We start from the raw sequence: 18085 nt of genomic DNA, 5'->3' as shown, positions 1-18085 counted from the left end.
AACTGCTGCAGTCCATATGCTGTAGGTAGATCCACAATACTGTTAGGGAGGGAATTCCAAGATTCTAAAATATAATTGTACTTCGGGAGGATATTCCTGAAAATACATTATTTGGGTGGAAGTAAGAAATAAGAAGAGGATGATCACCTAATTGGGATTGAGAAACACATTTCTAAGAAGATCTAAATTATCAGTAAGAATAATAGGATGCCTACGGTAGGGGATTTTAACTCTCCAAACATAGACTGGGACTGCTGCAGTGTTAAGATCTTGGATGAAGAGACATTTGTTAAGTTTGTACAATAATTTTTTCTGATTCGGTATGTGGATATATCTGCTAGAGAAGGTGCAAACATTGACATATGCTTGGGAGGTAAGGCAGGGCAGGTGACTGAGGTGTCAGTAGGGGAGCAGTTTGGGACCAGTGCCCATAATTCTATTAGTTTTGAAATAGTAATAGTAAAAGATGGACCGTTAAAGTTCTAAATTGGAGGAAGGCCAATTTTTACAGTATTAGGCAAGAACTTTCAAAAGTTGATTGGGGACAGATGTTTGCAGGTAAAGGAATGGTGGGAAAATGGGAAGCCTTCAAAAATGAGATACCAAAAGTCCAGAGACCGTATGTTACTGTTAGAGTGAAGGGCAAGGCTGGTAGGGTAGGAAGTGCTGGATGACGAGAGAAATTAAAGTTTTGGTGAAGAAAAGGAAGGAAGCATTTAACAGATATAGACAGCAGAGATTGAGTGAATGCTGAGAAGAGTTTAAAGGCAGAAGGAGTACACTTTAGGAGGACAAGAAGCGGACATGTGATAGCTTTGGCAATAGGGTTAAGGAGAATCCAAAGGGATTCTACAACTGCATTAGGGACAAAAGAGTAACTAGGAAGAGAACAGAGCCCCTTAAAGATCAATAAGACCACAGGAGATGGAGGAATTACTAAACAATTATTTGCATCAGTGTTTACTGTGGTGAACAATGTGGAAGACATAGAATGTGAGAAACTGAATAGCAACGTCTAGAAAAATGTTCATATTACTGAAGAGGAAGTGCTGGATGTCTTAAAAAGCATCAAGGTGAAGAAACCCCCAGGATCTGGATCGGTGTATCCTAGTATTCTGTGAGAAGCTGGGCCCCTTGCTGAGATATTTAAAATCATCAATAGCCACAGGTGAGGTGCCAGAAGACTGGAGGTTGATTAACATAGTGCCACTATTTAAGTAAAGTGATAAGGAAAAGCCAGGAAAAAAAAACTATAGACTGGTGAGCCAAATGTCAGTGGTAGGCAAGTTGTTGGAGGGAATCCTGAGGGACAGGACTTGCATGTATTTGGAAAGGCAAGGACTGATTAGGGATAGTCGACATGGCTTTGTGCTTGGAAAACTGTGTCTCGTAAACTTAATTGAGTTTTTTAAAGAAGTAACGAAGAGGATTCATGAGGGCAGATCAGTGGACGTGATCTATGTGGACTTTAGTAAGGCATTCGACAAAGTTCCTCCTGGTAGACTGGTTAGCAAGGTTAGATCACATGGAATACGGGAGAACTAGCTGTTTGGATACAGAACTGGCTCGAAGGTAGAAGATAGAGGGTTGCTTTTCAGACTGGAGGACAGCCATGTGCCACAAGGATCGATGCTGTGTCCACTGCTTTTCATCATTAGGCTGCCCAGGTGAAAGATGAGTATTGTTCCTCCAATTTGCAGTCTGATTTGATGCGGCTGTGAAGGAGGCTGGGAATGGACATGTCAGAGGGGAAGTAGCAGGGGGTATTGAAATGGGCAGTGACCAGAAAGTCAGGCTGGCCATTTCGGGCCTGGCGACAACACTTGGTGAAACGGTCACCTAGTCTACATTTGGTCTCATGGATGTAGAGAAGACCATACCGGGAGCACCGGATGCAATAGACTAGGTTGGAGGTGTTGCAGGTGAACCTCTGCCTCACCTGGAAGGACTGTTTGGGGCCCTGGATGGAGGTGAGGGAGATGGTATATGGGCAGGTGTGGCATCATTTCCAATTACTGAGGAAGATGCTCGGGGATTGGAGGCGAGGTGAGGTTCGTTGGTGAGGGGTGTGGCATGAGCTAAGGAGTGTTGATGGGAATGGTCCTTGTGGAAGACAGAGAGGGGTGGGGAGGCAAAATTAAGGTCTAATTGGAGTTGGTGTAGGGCTACAATTACAACATTAGAAAAGACATCTAGATGGGTAAATAAATAGGAAGGGTTTAGAGGGATATGAGCCAAATGCCGGTAAATGGAACTAGATTTATTTAGGATATCTGGTTGGCATGGACAATTTGGATCAAATGGCCTTTTTCATCCTGCAAATGTCTATGACTGTATTTTGACCCAAAACGCTGAAGGAATGGTGATGTACTTCCAAGTCAGGATGGTGAGTGGCTTGGAGAGGAATTTGAACTTGGTGGTATTCCCATGTATGTACTATTTTTGTCCTTCAAAATGGAGGTGGTTGTGGTTTTGGAAAGTGCTGTCTAAGGAGCTTTGGTGATGTTCTGCAGTGCATCATGTGGATGGTGCACACTACTGCTCCAAAACGTCGGTGGTGGAGTGAATGGATGTGGTGTCAATTAAGTGGGCTGCTTTGTTCTGGATGAGGTCAAGCTTTTTGAGTTTGTAGAGTTGCGCTCATCCAGGTAAGTGGGGTATTCTCCACCAGTCTCCTGTCTTTGGAGAGTCAGGAGATGAGTTACTTGCTACAGGATTTCTAGCTTCTCAACTGTTTGTGAAGCCATGGTATTTATATGGCTAGTCCAATTGAGTTTCTGGTCAACAGTACTCCCCAGGATGTTGGGCAAAGTAGGGTATTCAATTATGGTGATGCCATTGAGGTATCAAAGATTGATGCTTCAGATTTTCCTTTATTGGAGATGGTCTTTATTTAATTATTTTATAATACAATTAATTTGCAGGCAGCTGAACTGTACCTTAATATGGACCTCATTAAAGATGCCATTGACTGTTTCATAGGAGGGGAAGAATGGAACAAAGCTAAACGTGTGGCAAAGGAGCTTGATCCCAGGTAAGAACTTTGTGTTGCAAATAATCAACACAATGAGTACCCTAGAGTGATCAGAAGACCATAACCTCATAAAGAGTTTTAATTTTAATGAAATAAACCATTGTCAAGACTTTCTGCCCATTGATTACACATAATTAGAATTCTTTCCTATTGGAGTAAATTTTAATTAACTTAGATTATGTACAGTGAGGAAACAGGCCATTTGACCCAACAAGTCCACACCAATGCTCTGAAAAGTAACCCACCCCGCCCCATTCCCCTACCCTACATTTACCTCTGACTAATGCACCTGTCACTATGGGCAATTTAGCATGGCCAGTTCACCTCACCTGCACATCTTTGGATTGTGGGAGGAAACCAGCACGCACGGCAAGACTGTGCAAACTCCACACTGACAGTCGCCCCAGGTGGGCATTGAATTCAGGTCCCTGATGCTGTGAGGCAACCACTGAGCCACCATGCCACCCCAAGACTTGTCTGAGTTCAGAAATAAGATTATATCTCTTCAATACTGTAACCCATAGCTATTCCAATAAGAAAAATGCAAGCATGTGAAAAATTATAACTTTAATGTTTTTGAAATACAATATTTATGGCTTTTTAAACTTTTTTTTACTTTATTCAATGAGTAAAAATGTTTTAGGGACACTATATTCCATATAGTTTTTGAGATTTTAAAATTTATGAATATGTTTGATTCATATCAACAAACAATACAATACTTTAAATTACGTTCTTCATTTCTTTACATCAGCTCATCTGTCATTTGATTTTTTACTGTTTATTTTGTTGATCCTAAAACTCTTCATGATATCTTGTAATACAGATTGTATATCCAGAATTGGGTAGGGACTTACAAATTAGTGTGGTTTTATTCTGCAATTATTATCTTCACCAGTGCTTTATTTTATATATCATGTCATAAAGTAAATAAATAATGAATTTTATCAAAACTATGTATTTCAAATCGATCTTATCAGATCGAGTGGATTGGTTGGAGAGACAGATAGAAGCGATGAGGAATTTGCAGCAGCAACAGTATGTGATGGATGGCAGTTATAGGAAGGGGGGAAGTCTCAGATACAATCACATGGATGGGTTAACTCCAGGAAGGGTAAGAGAGGGAGGCAGCTAGTGCAGGAGTCTTTTATGGATATACCCATTTCAAACAGGTATGCTGTTTTGGAAAATGTAGGGGGTGATGGATTCTCAGGAGAACGTAGCACGAACAGCCATGTTTCTGGTATTGAGACTGGGTAGCGAGGGGTACGTCGGCTTCCAAGAGATCAATTGTGTTAGGGGATTCTGTAGTCCGAGGTACAGACAGATGTTTCTGTGGCCAGCAGAGAAAAAGCAGAATGGTGTGTTGTTTCCCTGGTGCCAGGATCAAGGATGTCTCAGAGAGGGTGCAGAATGTTCTCATGGGGGAGAGGGGCCAGCAGGAGGTCATTGACCACATTGGAACCAACAACATTGGAAGGGTAAAGGTTGAGACTCTGAAGGGAGATTATAGAGAGTTAGGCAGAACTTTAAAAAGGAGGTCCTCATGGGTATTAATATCTGGATTACTCCCAGTGCTACGAGCTAGTGAGGGCAGGAATAGGAGGATAGAGCAGATGAATGCATGGCTGAGGAACTGGTGTATGGGAGAAGGATTCACATTTTTGGATCATTGGAATCTCTTTTGGGGTAGAAGTGACCTGTACAAGAAGGACAGATTGCACCTAATTTGGAAGGGGACTAATACACTGGCAGGGAAATTTGCTAGAACTGCTTGGGAGGATTTAAACTAGTAAGGCAGGGGGGTGGGACCCAGAGAGATAGTGAGAAAAGAGATCGATCTGAGACGGGTACAGTTGAGAACAGAAGTGAGTCAAAGAGTCAGGGCAGGCACGGACAAGGTAGGACTAATAAATTAAACTTCATTTATTTCAATGCAAGGGATCTAATAGGGAAGGCAGATGAACTCAGGGCATGGTTAGGAACATGGGACTGGGATATCATAGCAATTACGGAAACATGGCTCAGGGATGGGCAGGACTGGCAGCTTAATGTGCCAGGATACAAATGCTACAGGAAGGATAGAAAGGAAGGCAAGAGAGGAGGGGGAGTGGCATTTTTGATAAGGGATAGCATTACAGCTGTACTGAGGGAGGATAGTCCCAGAAATACATCGAGGGAAGGTATTTGGGTGGAACTGAGAAATAAGAAAGGGATGATCACCTTGTTGGGATTGTATTATAGACCCCCTAATAGTCAGAGGGAAATTGAGAAAAAACTTGTAAGGAGTTCTCAGCTATCTGTAAGAATAATAGGGTAGTTATGGTAGGGGATTTTAACTTTCCAAACATCAACTGGAACTGCCATAGTGTCAAAGGTTTAGATGGAGAGAAATTTGTTAAGTGTATACAAGACAATTTTCTGATTCATTATGTGGATGACCCTACTAGAGAAGGTGCAAAACTTGACCTACTCTTGGGAAATAAGGCAGGGCAGGTGACTGAGGTGTCAGTGGGGGAGCACTTTGGGGCCAGCGACCATAATTCTATTCGCTTTTAAATAGTGATGGAAAAGGATAGACTGGATCTAAAAGTTGAAGTTCTAATTTGGAGAAAGGCCAATTTTGACGGTATTAGGCAAGAACTTTCAAAAGCTGATTGGAGGCAGGTGAAGGGACGGCTGGAAAATGGGAAGCCTTCAGAAATGAGATAACAAGAATCCAGAGAAAGTATATTCCTGTCAGGGTGAAAGGGAAGGCTGGTGGGTATAGGGAATGCTGGATGACTAAAGAAATTGAGGTTTTGGTTAAGAAAAAGAAGGAAGCATATGTAAGTTACAGACAGGATAGATCGAGTGAATCCTTAGAAGAGTATAAAGGAAGTAGGAGTATACTTAAGAGAGAAATCAGGAGGGCAAAACGGGGACATGAGATAGCTTTGGCAAATAGAATTAAGGAGAATCCAAAGGGTTTTTACAAATATATTAAGGACAAAAGGGTAACTAGGGAGAGAATAGGGCCCCTCAAAGATCAGCAAGGCGGCCTTTGTGTGGAGCCACAGAAAATGGGGGAGATACTAAATGAATATTTTTCATCAGTACTTACTGTGGAAAGGGTTAGGTAAGATATAGACTGTAGAGAAATAGATGGTGACATCTTGCAAAATGTCCAGATTACAGAGGAGGAAGTGCTGGATGCCTTGCTTTTGAACATGAGAATGTACAAGGTCCTATTTTAATGTAAATGTTTTCTTCTTCCCCTCATTATTATCCAGATATGAAGACTATGTTGATCAACGCTATAAGGAATATTTGAAAAATCAAGGCAAAGTGGATTCAGTAAGAATTTAATTTCATTTGCACTATAAACTGACATCACATGGATTATTAGATGTTCCATAAATCTTTATGTAATGTCTAAATACCAAAGCAGTGTTTTCTTTGGATGTTAGATTTCCGTTTTATTTCTTATAAGAAAGAAGTTATTGAAGGGATTTGAAGAAATAAATGTTCTGTAAATTTAATTTTTTGTAAATTTAATTCCTTCTCCTCTGTCAAGTCTTTATACTATGAGTGCAATTTAACAAATTGTGAACTTTGCAAGGAACCTTTCCTCCTGTGAGTACATATCTAGAAATTGTAGAAATCATTGGTGACATCTTCTGGTCAGCAGCAATGCCGTGATTTCCACTGACATGCTGTCTAAGTTGCTGCAGCTATCATGGACAGAAATGGTGGATAAGAACAGCACAGAAGACGTGTCCCATTTTATTCTGGCTGTATTCTAGTTTATTACTCTCCGTCTCTTCATATATGTCATTAATTAGATTGGAAGCAGTTGAGTCCCAGCACTGATCCTTGCAATATTCCAATAGTCAGAGCCAGCCAGCTTAAAAATGCCTGTTTATGCCCACACTTTGCCTCCTGTTCATTAAGCAATCCTCTATTAATGCTGATACGTTACCACTGACTCCATGAGCCCTGATCATGGGACCTTAACAAATGCATTTTGGAAATCGAGAACTATTATTATAGCTGCTGGTACTCCTTTACTGAGCCTACCACCAATCTCCTCAAAAATCTTCAATCTGTTTGTCAATAGGATTTCTCTTTGGTAAAGCTACGTTGACTTGTTCTGATTATGCTAGGCAGTAACTGCATTGTTAAGAATTCCTTAATAATTGTTTTTTAAAAAATTTTTCCCAATGACAGTATTTCTTCTCCATACCCAGTTTCCCTAGAGAATCATAGAATTCCTACAGTTTGGAAAGAGGCCTTCGGTCCAACAAGTCCACACCAACCTTCTGAAGAATAACTTACCCAGACTCATTCCCCTATCTTATATCGGTGTTGGTAACCCACCATCTTAGAACATAGAACATAGAACATAGAACAATACAGCACAGAACAGGCCCTTCGGCCCACGATGTTGTGCCGAACTTCTATCCTAGATTAAGCACCCATCCATGTACCTATCCAAATGCCGCTTAAAGGTCGCCAATGAATCTGACTCTACCACTCCCACGGGCAGCGCATTCCATGCCCCCACCACTCTCTGGGTGAAGAACCCACCCCTGACATCTCCCCTATACCTTCCACCCTTCACCTTAAATTTATGTCCCCTTGTAACACTCTGTTGTACCCGGGGAAAAAGTTTCTGACTGTCTACTCTATCTATTCCTCTGATCATCTTATAAACCTCTATCAAGTCACCCCTCATCCTTCGCCGTTCCAACGAGAAAAGGCCGAGAACTCTCAACCTATCCTCGTATGACCTACTCTCCATTCCAGGCAACATCCTGGTAAATCTTCTCTGCACCCTCTCCAAAGCTTCCACATCTTTCCTAAAGTGAGGCGACCAGAACTGCACACAGTACTCCAAATGTGGCCTAACCAAAGTCCTGTACAGCTGCAACATCACCTCACGACTCTTGAATTCAATCCCTCTGCTAATGAACGATAATACTCCATAGGCCTTCTTACAAACTCTATCCACCTGAGTGGCAACCTTCAAAGATCTATGTACATAGACCCCAAGATCCCTCTGTTCCTCCACCTGACCAAGAACCCTACCATTAACCCTGTATTCCGCATTCTTATTTGTTCTTCCAAAATGGACAACTTCACACTTGGCAGGGTTGAACTCCATCTGCCACTCCTCAGCCCAGCTCTGCATCATATCTAAGTCCCTCTGCAGCCGACAACAGCCCTCCTCACTGTCCACAACTCCACCTATCTTTGTATCATCTGCAAATTTACTGACCCACCCTTCGATTCCCTCATCTAAGTCATTAATAAAAATTACAAACAGCAGAGGACCCAGAACTGATCCCTGCGGAACTCCACTTGTAACTGGACTCCATGCTGAATATTTACCATCTACCACCACTCTCTGACTTCGACCGGTTAGCCAGTTTTCTATCCAATTGGCCAAATTTCCCTCTATCCCATGCCTCCTGACTTTCCGCATAAGCCTACCATGGGGAACCTTATCAAATGCCTTACTAAAATCCATGTACACTACATCCACTGCTCTACCCTCATCCACATGCTTGGTCACCTCCTCGAAGAATTCAATAAGACTTGTAAGGCAAGACCTACCCTTCACAAATCCGTGCTGGCTGTCCCTAATCAAGCAGTGCCGTTCCAGATACTCGTAAATCCTATCCCTCAGTACCCTTTCCATTACTTTGCCTACCACAGAAGTAAGACTAACTGGCCTGTAATTCCCGGGGTTATCCCTATTCCCTTTTTTGAACAGGGGCACAACATTCGCTACTCTCCAGTCCCCTGGTACCACCCCCGTTGCCAGTGAAGACGAGAAGATCATTGCCAACGGTACTGCAATTTCCTCTCTTGCTTCCCACATAATCCTAGGATATATCCCGTCAGGCCCGGGGGACTTGTCTATCCTCAAGTTGTTCTTGATCTGCTGTCATGTAATTTAAGTATTTTCTTTGTGTTGTTCGGGAAAATGTTTCAGAACTTTGACCCAGTATAGTGAAGGAACATTAATATGGCTGCAAGTTGTGATGGCTTGTGACTTGGAGGGGTATTTGCAGATGGTGATGTTCCCAGGCATCTGATGCCCTTATCCTTGTAAGTGGTAAAGATGAGAGTGTGGTGGTAGAAAAGCACAGCAGGTCAAGCAGCACCCAAGAAGCCGGAGAATCAAAGTTTCGGGCAAAAGCCCTTCATCACGAATGATCTTCACTTTCTCCTAAGTGGTAAAGGTCGCAGGTTTCGACGGTGCTCTCAATACTTGTCGACTTGCAATACGTATTACCAATAGATAATCTCCTATGGCGTAAGTGTGAGTTCCTGCCAAAACGAGTTAGAGATCTACACTGAATTCTCTGCATGTCTCATTCTGTTGCAAGTTTGAATTGCTGTGACAAAGTCTTTGGAGGTAGTGGGAAGAATTCAGGTGCAGCACTACATTAAGAATTCAGAAGGCAACAAACTTTCTCCAGCCCCAATAGATTATGGTGAACTTGATAAGAAACCAAGTTATGTAGTGCATGCCAGTATCCCAGCTAAAAGGTACTAAAGATGTACAAGTTACACTGTTGAAAGTTACACTCATTTTAGCTTCGAAGAAATTTTGACCAGCATTAGCTTTTCCAGGTGGATTTGTAAGGGAGGGCTTAACATTTTGTAGATTCTGACTGGGACTGTGGAATAGACAGAAGTGAAATAAAGCATTCATTTTTGTTTTTTTTCACCCAACTTCAACTTGTGGTTTCTCCATATAATTCTCGTATGTTTTCTTTTATGCCTTTTTTCAGCTGGTTGGAGTAGATGTGATAGCTGCACTTGACATGTATGTTGAACGAGGACAATGGGAAAAATGCATCGAAACTGCTAATAAGCAGGTAGAACAGAAAAACCTTTTTGAGAATATTTTCTATATTATTGACCAAAATTTCGTGCAGTGTGATAAATATTACATTTCCATCTTTAATTTTTAAAAACTCTTTTTGGCATTTAATTTTAACAAATAAAAGTGCTACTTTATTTATATGATGTGAAATTCTCTTCATATGAATAACCTTCAGTTGAAGGAACGAGTAAGTATTTTATTACAGGATAGTGCTTTTTAAAAGCATTGACGTATGTTACCTTAGCAGGGATGACAGTGGAGGAACAATGGCAGATATTGCTGCATATAATGTAGAAGTTGCAGGATCAGTTCATTCCAAAAAGGAAGACAGAGATCCTAGGAGGAGGCATGGGTGGCCGTGGCTGACGAGGGAAGTTAAGAAACATATAAAGTTAAAAGAGAAAAAGTATAACATAGCAAAGATAAGTGGGAAAACAGAGGACTGGGAAGCTTTTAAAGGACAACAGAGGATTACTAAGAAGGAAATACGCAGAGAAAAATGAGGTACGAAGATAAACTGGCCAATAATATAAAGAAGGACAGTAAGAGTTTTTTTAGGTATGTGAAAGGCAAAAAAATGGTTAAGACTAAAATTGGGCCCTTGAAGACAGAAACAGGGGAATATAGTACAGGGAACAAAGAAATGGCAGAAGAATTGAATTGGTACTTCAGATCTGTGTTCACTGGGGAAGACACAACCAATCTCCCTGAGGTAACAGTGGCAGAAGGACCTGAACTGAAGGGAATTTATATTTGCCAGGAATTGGTGTTGGAGAGACTGTTAGGTCTGAAGGTTGATAAGTTCCCGGGGCCTGATGGTCTACATCCCAGGGTACTGAAGGAGGTGGCTCGAGAAATCGTGGATGCGTTGGTGATTATTTTCCAGAGTTCGATAGATTCGGGAGCAGTTACTGCGGATTGGAGGGTGGCTTATGTTGTACCACTTTTTAAGAAAGGTGGGAGAGAGAAAGCAGGAAATTATCGACCAGTTAGTCTGACCTCAGTGCTGGGAAAGATGCTGGAGTCTATTATAAAGGATGAAATTAGGACACATCTGGATAGTAGTAACAGGATAGGTCAGAGTCAGCATGGATTTATGAAGGGGAAATCTTGCTTGACTAATCTTCTGGAATTTTTTGAGGATGTAACTCTGAAGATGGACGAGGGAGATCCAGTAGATGTAGTGTACCTGGACTTTCAGAAAGCTTTTGATAAAGTCCCACATAGGAGGTTAGTGAGCAAAATTAGGGCGCATGGTATTGGGGACAAAGTACTAACTTGGATTGAAAGTTGGTTGGCTGATAGGAAACAAAGAGTAGTGATAAACGGCTCCATTTCGGAATGGCAGGCAGTGACCAGTGGGGTACCGCAGGGATCAGTACTGGGACCGCAGCTTTTTAAAATATATGTTAATGATATAGAAGATGGCATTAGTAATAACATTAGCAAATTTGCTGATGATTCTAAGCTGGGTGGCAGGGTGAAATGTGATGAGGATGTTAGGAGATTACAGGGTGACCTGGACAAGTTAGGTGAGTGGTCAGATGCATGGCAGATGCAGTTTAATGTGGATAAATGTATGGTTATCCACTTTGGTGGCAAGAACAGGAAGGCAGATTACCACCTAAATGGAATCAATTTAGGTAAAAGGGCAGTACAGAGAGATCTGGGTGTTCTTGTACACCAGTCAATGAAGGTAAGCTTGCAAGTACAGCAGCGAGTTAAGAAGGCTTAATAGCATGCTGGCCTTCGTAACAAGAGAGATTGAGTATAGAAGCAAAGAGGTTCTTCTGCAGCTGTACAGGGCCCTGATGAGACCACACCTGGAGTATTGTGTGCAGTTCTGGCCTCCAAATTTGAGGAATGACATTCTGGCTATTGAGGGAGTGCAGCGTAGGTTCACGAGGTCAATTCCTGGAATGGTGGGATTACCTTACACTGAAAGACTGTAGCGACTGGGCTTGTATACCCTTGAGTTTAGAAGACTGAGAGGGGATCTGATTGAGGCATATAAGATTATTAAAGGATTGGACACTCTGGAGGCAGGAAACATGTTTCCACTGATGGGTGAGTGCCAAACCAGAGGACACAGCTTAAAAATACGGGGTAGACCATTTAGGACAGAGATGAGGAGAAACGTCTTCATCCAGAGAGTGGTGGCTATGTGGCATGCTCTGCCCCAGAGGGCAGTGGAGGCCCAGTCTCTGGATTCATTTAAGAAAGAGTTGGAAAGAGCTCTCAAAGATAGTGGAATCAAGGGTTATGGAGATAAGACAGGAACAGGATACTGATTAAGGATGATCAGCTATGATCATATTGAATGGTGGTGCAGGTTCGAAGGGCAGAATGGCCTACTCCTGCACCTATTGTCTATTGTCTATTACCCAAGGTAGATGTTTTACACAAAAATGCAATAAGTTCTTGAGGAAAGTATATCATGAGAGTAAATGTTTTACAATTGTAAATGTATCTTCTGAGTAGACTCATCCCATAAAATAATAATAAGGATCCCAGTTTATGCTGAACCAAAGTCTGTGATTGCAAACTGGTAGAGCTTTACTCACATTATTGTAGTACTATTATAATGTAATTCTGCTAATTAAGCTGTGCAATATTGAACTTGTTTTTCAAAGATTTTATGAAATGAGGCAGCAATACTATTTTTATTGCAATTTAATCTTTATTGAGGTATCAATGTTTTAATTCCATCAGCTCCTGTGGCCCTTTTGTCAATTACATTTAAAGTGATATGGGAGAGTGTACATCCTGTCATACTGTAAAATAATTTCACAAAAATAGGTAGTTGCATACAGTGAAAATGATTAGAGCTGCTTCACATTATTCCTCAAGTAAAACCATTCATTCAAATGACCCTACTATTTCATTCAACTTTTGCATGATGGGTCCAGGAAAGGAATAGATAATTATAGTGTTTGAAGGCCTGTTGTCTGCCTTATCTGGGAGGAGGATAGCATCCAGCGAGAGCACTGAGATGTCACAGTCATGAGCATTTTCAAAAAAATGAACAAGTGGTAACTACAGGGGAATCTTCCTGTTGTCGACCATTGGAAAAGCCATTGTCAAGGTCCTCTTCAACTGTTTCCTCCTTGTGACTGAGGAACACCTCCTGGAATCACAGTGTGGCTTCCACCCATGGAGAGGCACATTTGACACGATTTTCATTGTGTGAAAGCTGCAGGAATAATGCTGAGGAAAGAACCTATCCCTGTACATTGCCTTTGACACCATCAACCAGGATGTATTATGAAGCATTTTTCTCTGCTTTGGCTGCAGTACAAAGTTTGTCACCATCCTTTGCCTACTCCATGATGACATGGAAGTCATGGTAATGACAAATGGCTCCACCACTGACCCATTCCCCGTTCGGACCGGTATCAAACTGTGTCATCACCTCAACACTATTCTCAATCTACCTTGATGCAATGCTTCATCTCACCCCGACAAACTTCCTGCTGGAGTGAAGCGAATCTACAGAACTAGTGGGAAATTATTCAACTTCCACCATCTCACTACCTCGACCCAAAGTCACCCCATCCACTGTCATCAGGCTACAGCACATACACATGTGCAATTCAGAATACAAACTCCAGACATCTTAACGAAGGCATATGAGAGCATGGGTCTCACCCTGAACATCGCAAGACAAGAGTCCTCCACCAACTTGGCCAGGCATTGCAGGGCAAACTCCCCATCATCAAAGTCCATGGGGAGGCTTTAGAAAACTTTGACCATTTCTAATACCTTGGGGGTGTTTTGTCAATGAAAGCAATTATTGATGAAGAGATTCAGCACTGCCTGCAGTGTGCTAGCACAGCCTTCGGTCGCCTAAGGAAAAGGTTGTTCGAGGTCAACATCAGATTCGACACCAAGCTCATGGTATACAGAACTGTGTTGGTTCCCAGCTTCCAATATGTCCCTGAGACATTGACTGTTTACAGCAGACACCTCAAGGCACTGGAGCAGTATCAGCGATGTTGCCTGTGCAAGAACCTGTGAATCTGCTGGGAAGGCAGACACACCCCAATACCAGTGTCCTCAAGCAGGCCAACATGCCCAGCATTGAGGCACTGATCACCCTTGAGCGGCTGTGATGGGATGGCCATGTCATCCGTATAACCGACAGGAGACTCCCCAAGTTGGTATTCTACTCGCAGCTATGAAACCGCAGGCAAGCCCCAGGTGGATAGAGGAGAAGCTTCAGGGATACTCTCAAGGCCTTGCTGTTGAAGTGCAAAATTCCCACTGACACCTGCGAATCACTGGCTTTACACCATCTGAAGTGGAGAAGGAACAACCAAGAAGGCGCGAGTACCTTGAGACTTGCTGTCGAGGCGAAAATGGAAGCCAAGCAAAAACAGCATAAGGAGTGTGCCACCCATCACCACCTTTTGCCCCAAGTGTGTTAGAGTCTTCAGAAACCACATCAGACTGTATAGCCTTCCACCCTGAGAGTGAAAGGGTGTCATCCTTGTTTGCGAGGATCCACCAATGATGATAACATAAGCCAGTTGAGCTAGTTTGCTTGTTTCTATTCTATAAGTTGTGTAATGTTCCAGATCTATATATAAGCCAAAAACTAAGTAGGGCCAGAAACTTTGATTTGTACCTGCATGTGTGAAATACTGAAGTTTTCTATATTAATTTACAATAGCTGTGACTGTATACTAAATCCTGCACTAACTGCCCTATCTGTTTTAGAATTACAAAATTCTCCACAAGTATGTGGCTCTATATGTTACGCATCTTATCAAAGAAGGTCATACTGAAAAAGCCTTAAGTCTGTATGTTCAACATGGTGCTCCTGCCAATACACAAGTAAGTGAAATCAGAGAAGAATTTGGTCATCGTACATTTTTTCAATTATTATCTTGTGACGTGTTATTGAATGAGTTGTTGTTGTAAAAGTCATATCTATTCAATTCTGAAATAATACTTTAAGGGATTGCAGGTTCCTTATGAATACATGACAACCCAAGTTTAAAATATTTAGGACTATGAATGAATATTAGAGATTTGTTGAGCCAAATTATCCTCAACTGTTTGTTACAAATAGTCGCATTCAACAATAGTAGGAAGCAGTAAGCTTGGATAATGGAAAATAAAAATCAAGTTTTCAGCCCAAACATATAGTGCAGAAAGAGAAATGTGAACTGCACTAAAAGAAACTAGATGGAACAAGAGTTAAAATGCAAGCAGTGCACATGCATCTCCTTCGCTGGCTCTTGACAATTTGATTCCAGCTATAGTCAAAAGATGAGATGTAAATTGAGATCCTATGATGTGCACTCTCAGTGCTATGAGCTGGTGAGGGCAGGAATAGGAGGATAGAGCAGATGAATGCATGGCTGAGGAACTGGTGTATGGGAGAAGGATTCACATTTTTGGATCATTGGAATCTCTTTTGGGATAGAAGTGACCTGTACAAGAAGGACGGATTGCACCTAAATTGGAAGGGGACTAATATACTGGCAGGGAAATTTGGGAGGATTTAAACTAGTAAGGTGTGGGGGGGACCCAGGGAGATAGTGAGGAAAGAAATCGATCTGAGACGGGTACAGCTGAGAACAGAAGTGAGTCGGGCAGGCATGGACAAGGGAGGATGAATAAATTAAACTGCATTTATTTCGATGCAAGGGGCAGATGAACTCGGGGCATGTTTAGGAACATGGGACTGGGATATCATAGCAATTACAGAAACATGGCTCAGGGATGGACAGGAATGGCAGCTTAATGTTCCAGGATGCAAATGCTACAGGAAGGATAGAAAGGGAGGCAAGAGAGGAGGGGGAGTGGCATTTTTGATAAGGGATAGCATTACAGCTGTGCTGAGGGGAAGATACTCCTGGAAATACATCCAGGTAAGTTATTTGGATGGAACTGAGAAATAAGAAAGGGATGATCACCTTATTAGGATTGTATTATACCCCCTAATAGTAGAGGGAAATTGAGAAACAAACTTGTAAGGATATCTCAGCTATCTGTAAGAATAATAGGGTAGTTCTGGTAGGGGATTTTAACTTTCCAAACATCGACTGGAACTGCCATAGTGTTAAAGGTTTAGATGGAGAGGAATTTCTTAAGTGTGTACAAGACAATTTTCTGATTCAGTATGTGGATGTACCTTCTGGAGAAGGTACAAAACTTGACCTACTCTTGGGAAATAAGGCAGGGCAGGTGACTGAGGTGTCAGTGGGGGAGCACTTTGGGGCCAGCGACCATAATTCTATTTGCTTTTAAATAGTGATGGAAAAGGATAGACCAGATCTAAAAGTTGAAGTTCTAATTTGGAGGAAGGCCAATTTTGATGGTATTAGGCAAGAACTTTCAACAGCTGATTGGAGGCAGGTGAAGGGACGGCTGGAAAATGGGAAGCCTTCAGAAATGAGATAACAATAATCCAGAGAAAGTATATTCCTGTCAGGGTGAAAGGGAAGGCTGGTGGGTATAGGGAATGCTGGATGACTAAAGAAATTGAGGGTTTGGTTAAGAAAAAGAAGGAAGCATATGTAAGGTATAGACAGGATAGATCGAGTGAATCCTTAGAAGAGTATAAAGAAAGTAGGAGTATACTTAAGAGAGAAATCAGGAGAGCAAAACGGGGACATGAGATAGCTTTGGCAAATAGTATTAAGGAGAATCCAAAGGGTTTTTACAAATATATTAAGGACAAAAAGGTAACTAGGGAGAGAATAGGGCCCCTCAAAGATCAGCAAGGTGGCCTTTGTGTGGAGCCACAGAAAATGGGGGAGATACTAAATGAATATTTTGCATCAGTATTTACTGTGGAAAGGGTTAGGGAAGATATAGACTGTCGAGAAATAGATGGTGACATCTTGCAAAATGTCCAGATTACAGAGGAGGAAGTGCTGGATGCCTTGGAACGGTTAAAGGTGGATAAATCCCCAGGACCTGATCAGGTGTACCTGAGAACTCTGTAGGAAGCCAGAGAAGTGATTGCTGGGCCTCTTGCTGAGATATTTGTATCATCGATAGTCACAGGTGAAGTGCCGGAAGACTGGAGGTTGACAAACGTGCTGCCACTGTTTAAGAAGGGCGGTAAGGACAAGCCAGGGAACTATAGACCAGTGAGCCTGACCTCGGTGGTGGGCAAGTTGTTGGAGGGAATCCTGAGGGACAGGATGTACATGTATTTGGAAAGGCAAGGACTGATTCAGGTTAGTCAACATGGCTTTGTGCGTGGGAAATCATGTATCACAAACTTGATTGAGTTTTTTGATGAAGTAACAAAGAAGATTGATGAGGGCAGAGCAGTAGATGTGATCTATGTGGACTTCAGTAAAGCTTTCGAAAAGGTTCCCCATGGGAGACTGATTAGCAAGGTTAGATCTCTTAGAATACAGGGAGAGCTAGCCATTTGGATACAGAACTGGCTCAAAGGGTGGTGGTGGAGGGTTGTTTTTCAGACTGGAGGCCTGTGACCAGTGGAGTGCCACAAGGATCGGTGCTGGGCCCTCTACTTTTTGTCATTTACATAAATGATTTGGATGCGAGCATAAGAGGTACAGTTAGTAAGTTTGCTGATGACACCAAAATTGGAGGTGTAGTGGACAGTGAAGAGGGTTACCTCAGATTACAACAGGATCTTGACCAGATGGGCCAATGGGCTGAGAAGTGGCAGATCGAGTTTAATTCAGATAAATGCAAGGTGCTGCATTTTGGGAAAGCAAATCTTAGCAGGACCTATACACTTAATGGTAAGGTCCTAGGGAGTGTTGCTGAATAAAGAGACCTTGGAGTGCAGGTTCATAGCTCCTTGAAAGTGGAGTCGCAGGTAGATAGGATAGTGAAGAAGGCGTTTGGTATTCTTTCCTTTATTGGTCAGAATATTGAGTACAGGAGTTGGGAGGTCATGTTGTGGCTGTACAGGACATTGGTTAGGCCACTGTTGGAATATTGCGTGCAATTCTGGTCTCCTTCCTATCGGAAAGATGTTGTGAAACTTGAAAGGGTTCAGAAAAGATTTGCAAGGATGTTGCCAGGGTTGGAGGATCTGAGTCCAGGGAGAGGCTGAACAGGCTGGGGCTGTTTTCTCTGAAGCATCGGAGGCTGAGGGGTGACCTTATAGAGGTTTACAAAATTATGAGAGGCATGGATAGGATAAACAGGCAAAGTCTTTTCCCTGAGATTGG

General features: G+C 42.2%; 1 protein-coding gene across 3 annotated transcripts in view; it reads left to right on the top strand.

Annotated features, from left to right (window-relative positions):
• ift172 (intraflagellar transport 172) overlaps positions 1–18085 on the top strand; it is a 271291-nt gene that overhangs the window by 209074 nt on the left and 44132 nt on the right. For all 3 annotated transcript variants that reach the window (XM_072557593.1, XM_072557602.1, XM_072557583.1), the window contains 4 exons: positions 2925–3034; positions 6307–6370; positions 9820–9906; positions 14634–14750. In XM_072557593.1, the coding sequence (XP_072413694.1) occupies positions 2925–3034; positions 6307–6370; positions 9820–9906; positions 14634–14750 (378 nt within the window). The remainder of the gene's footprint in view (positions 1–2924; positions 3035–6306; positions 6371–9819; positions 9907–14633; positions 14751–18085) is intronic.

This window comes from Chiloscyllium punctatum, chromosome 3 (genome assembly GCF_047496795.1).
Source record: "Chiloscyllium punctatum isolate Juve2018m chromosome 3, sChiPun1.3, whole genome shotgun sequence".
Lineage (NCBI taxonomy): Eukaryota > Metazoa > Chordata > Chondrichthyes > Orectolobiformes > Hemiscylliidae > Chiloscyllium > Chiloscyllium punctatum.
The sequence above is the reverse complement of the archived record's forward strand: the minus strand, read 5'-3'. Positions and strand labels throughout refer to the sequence as shown.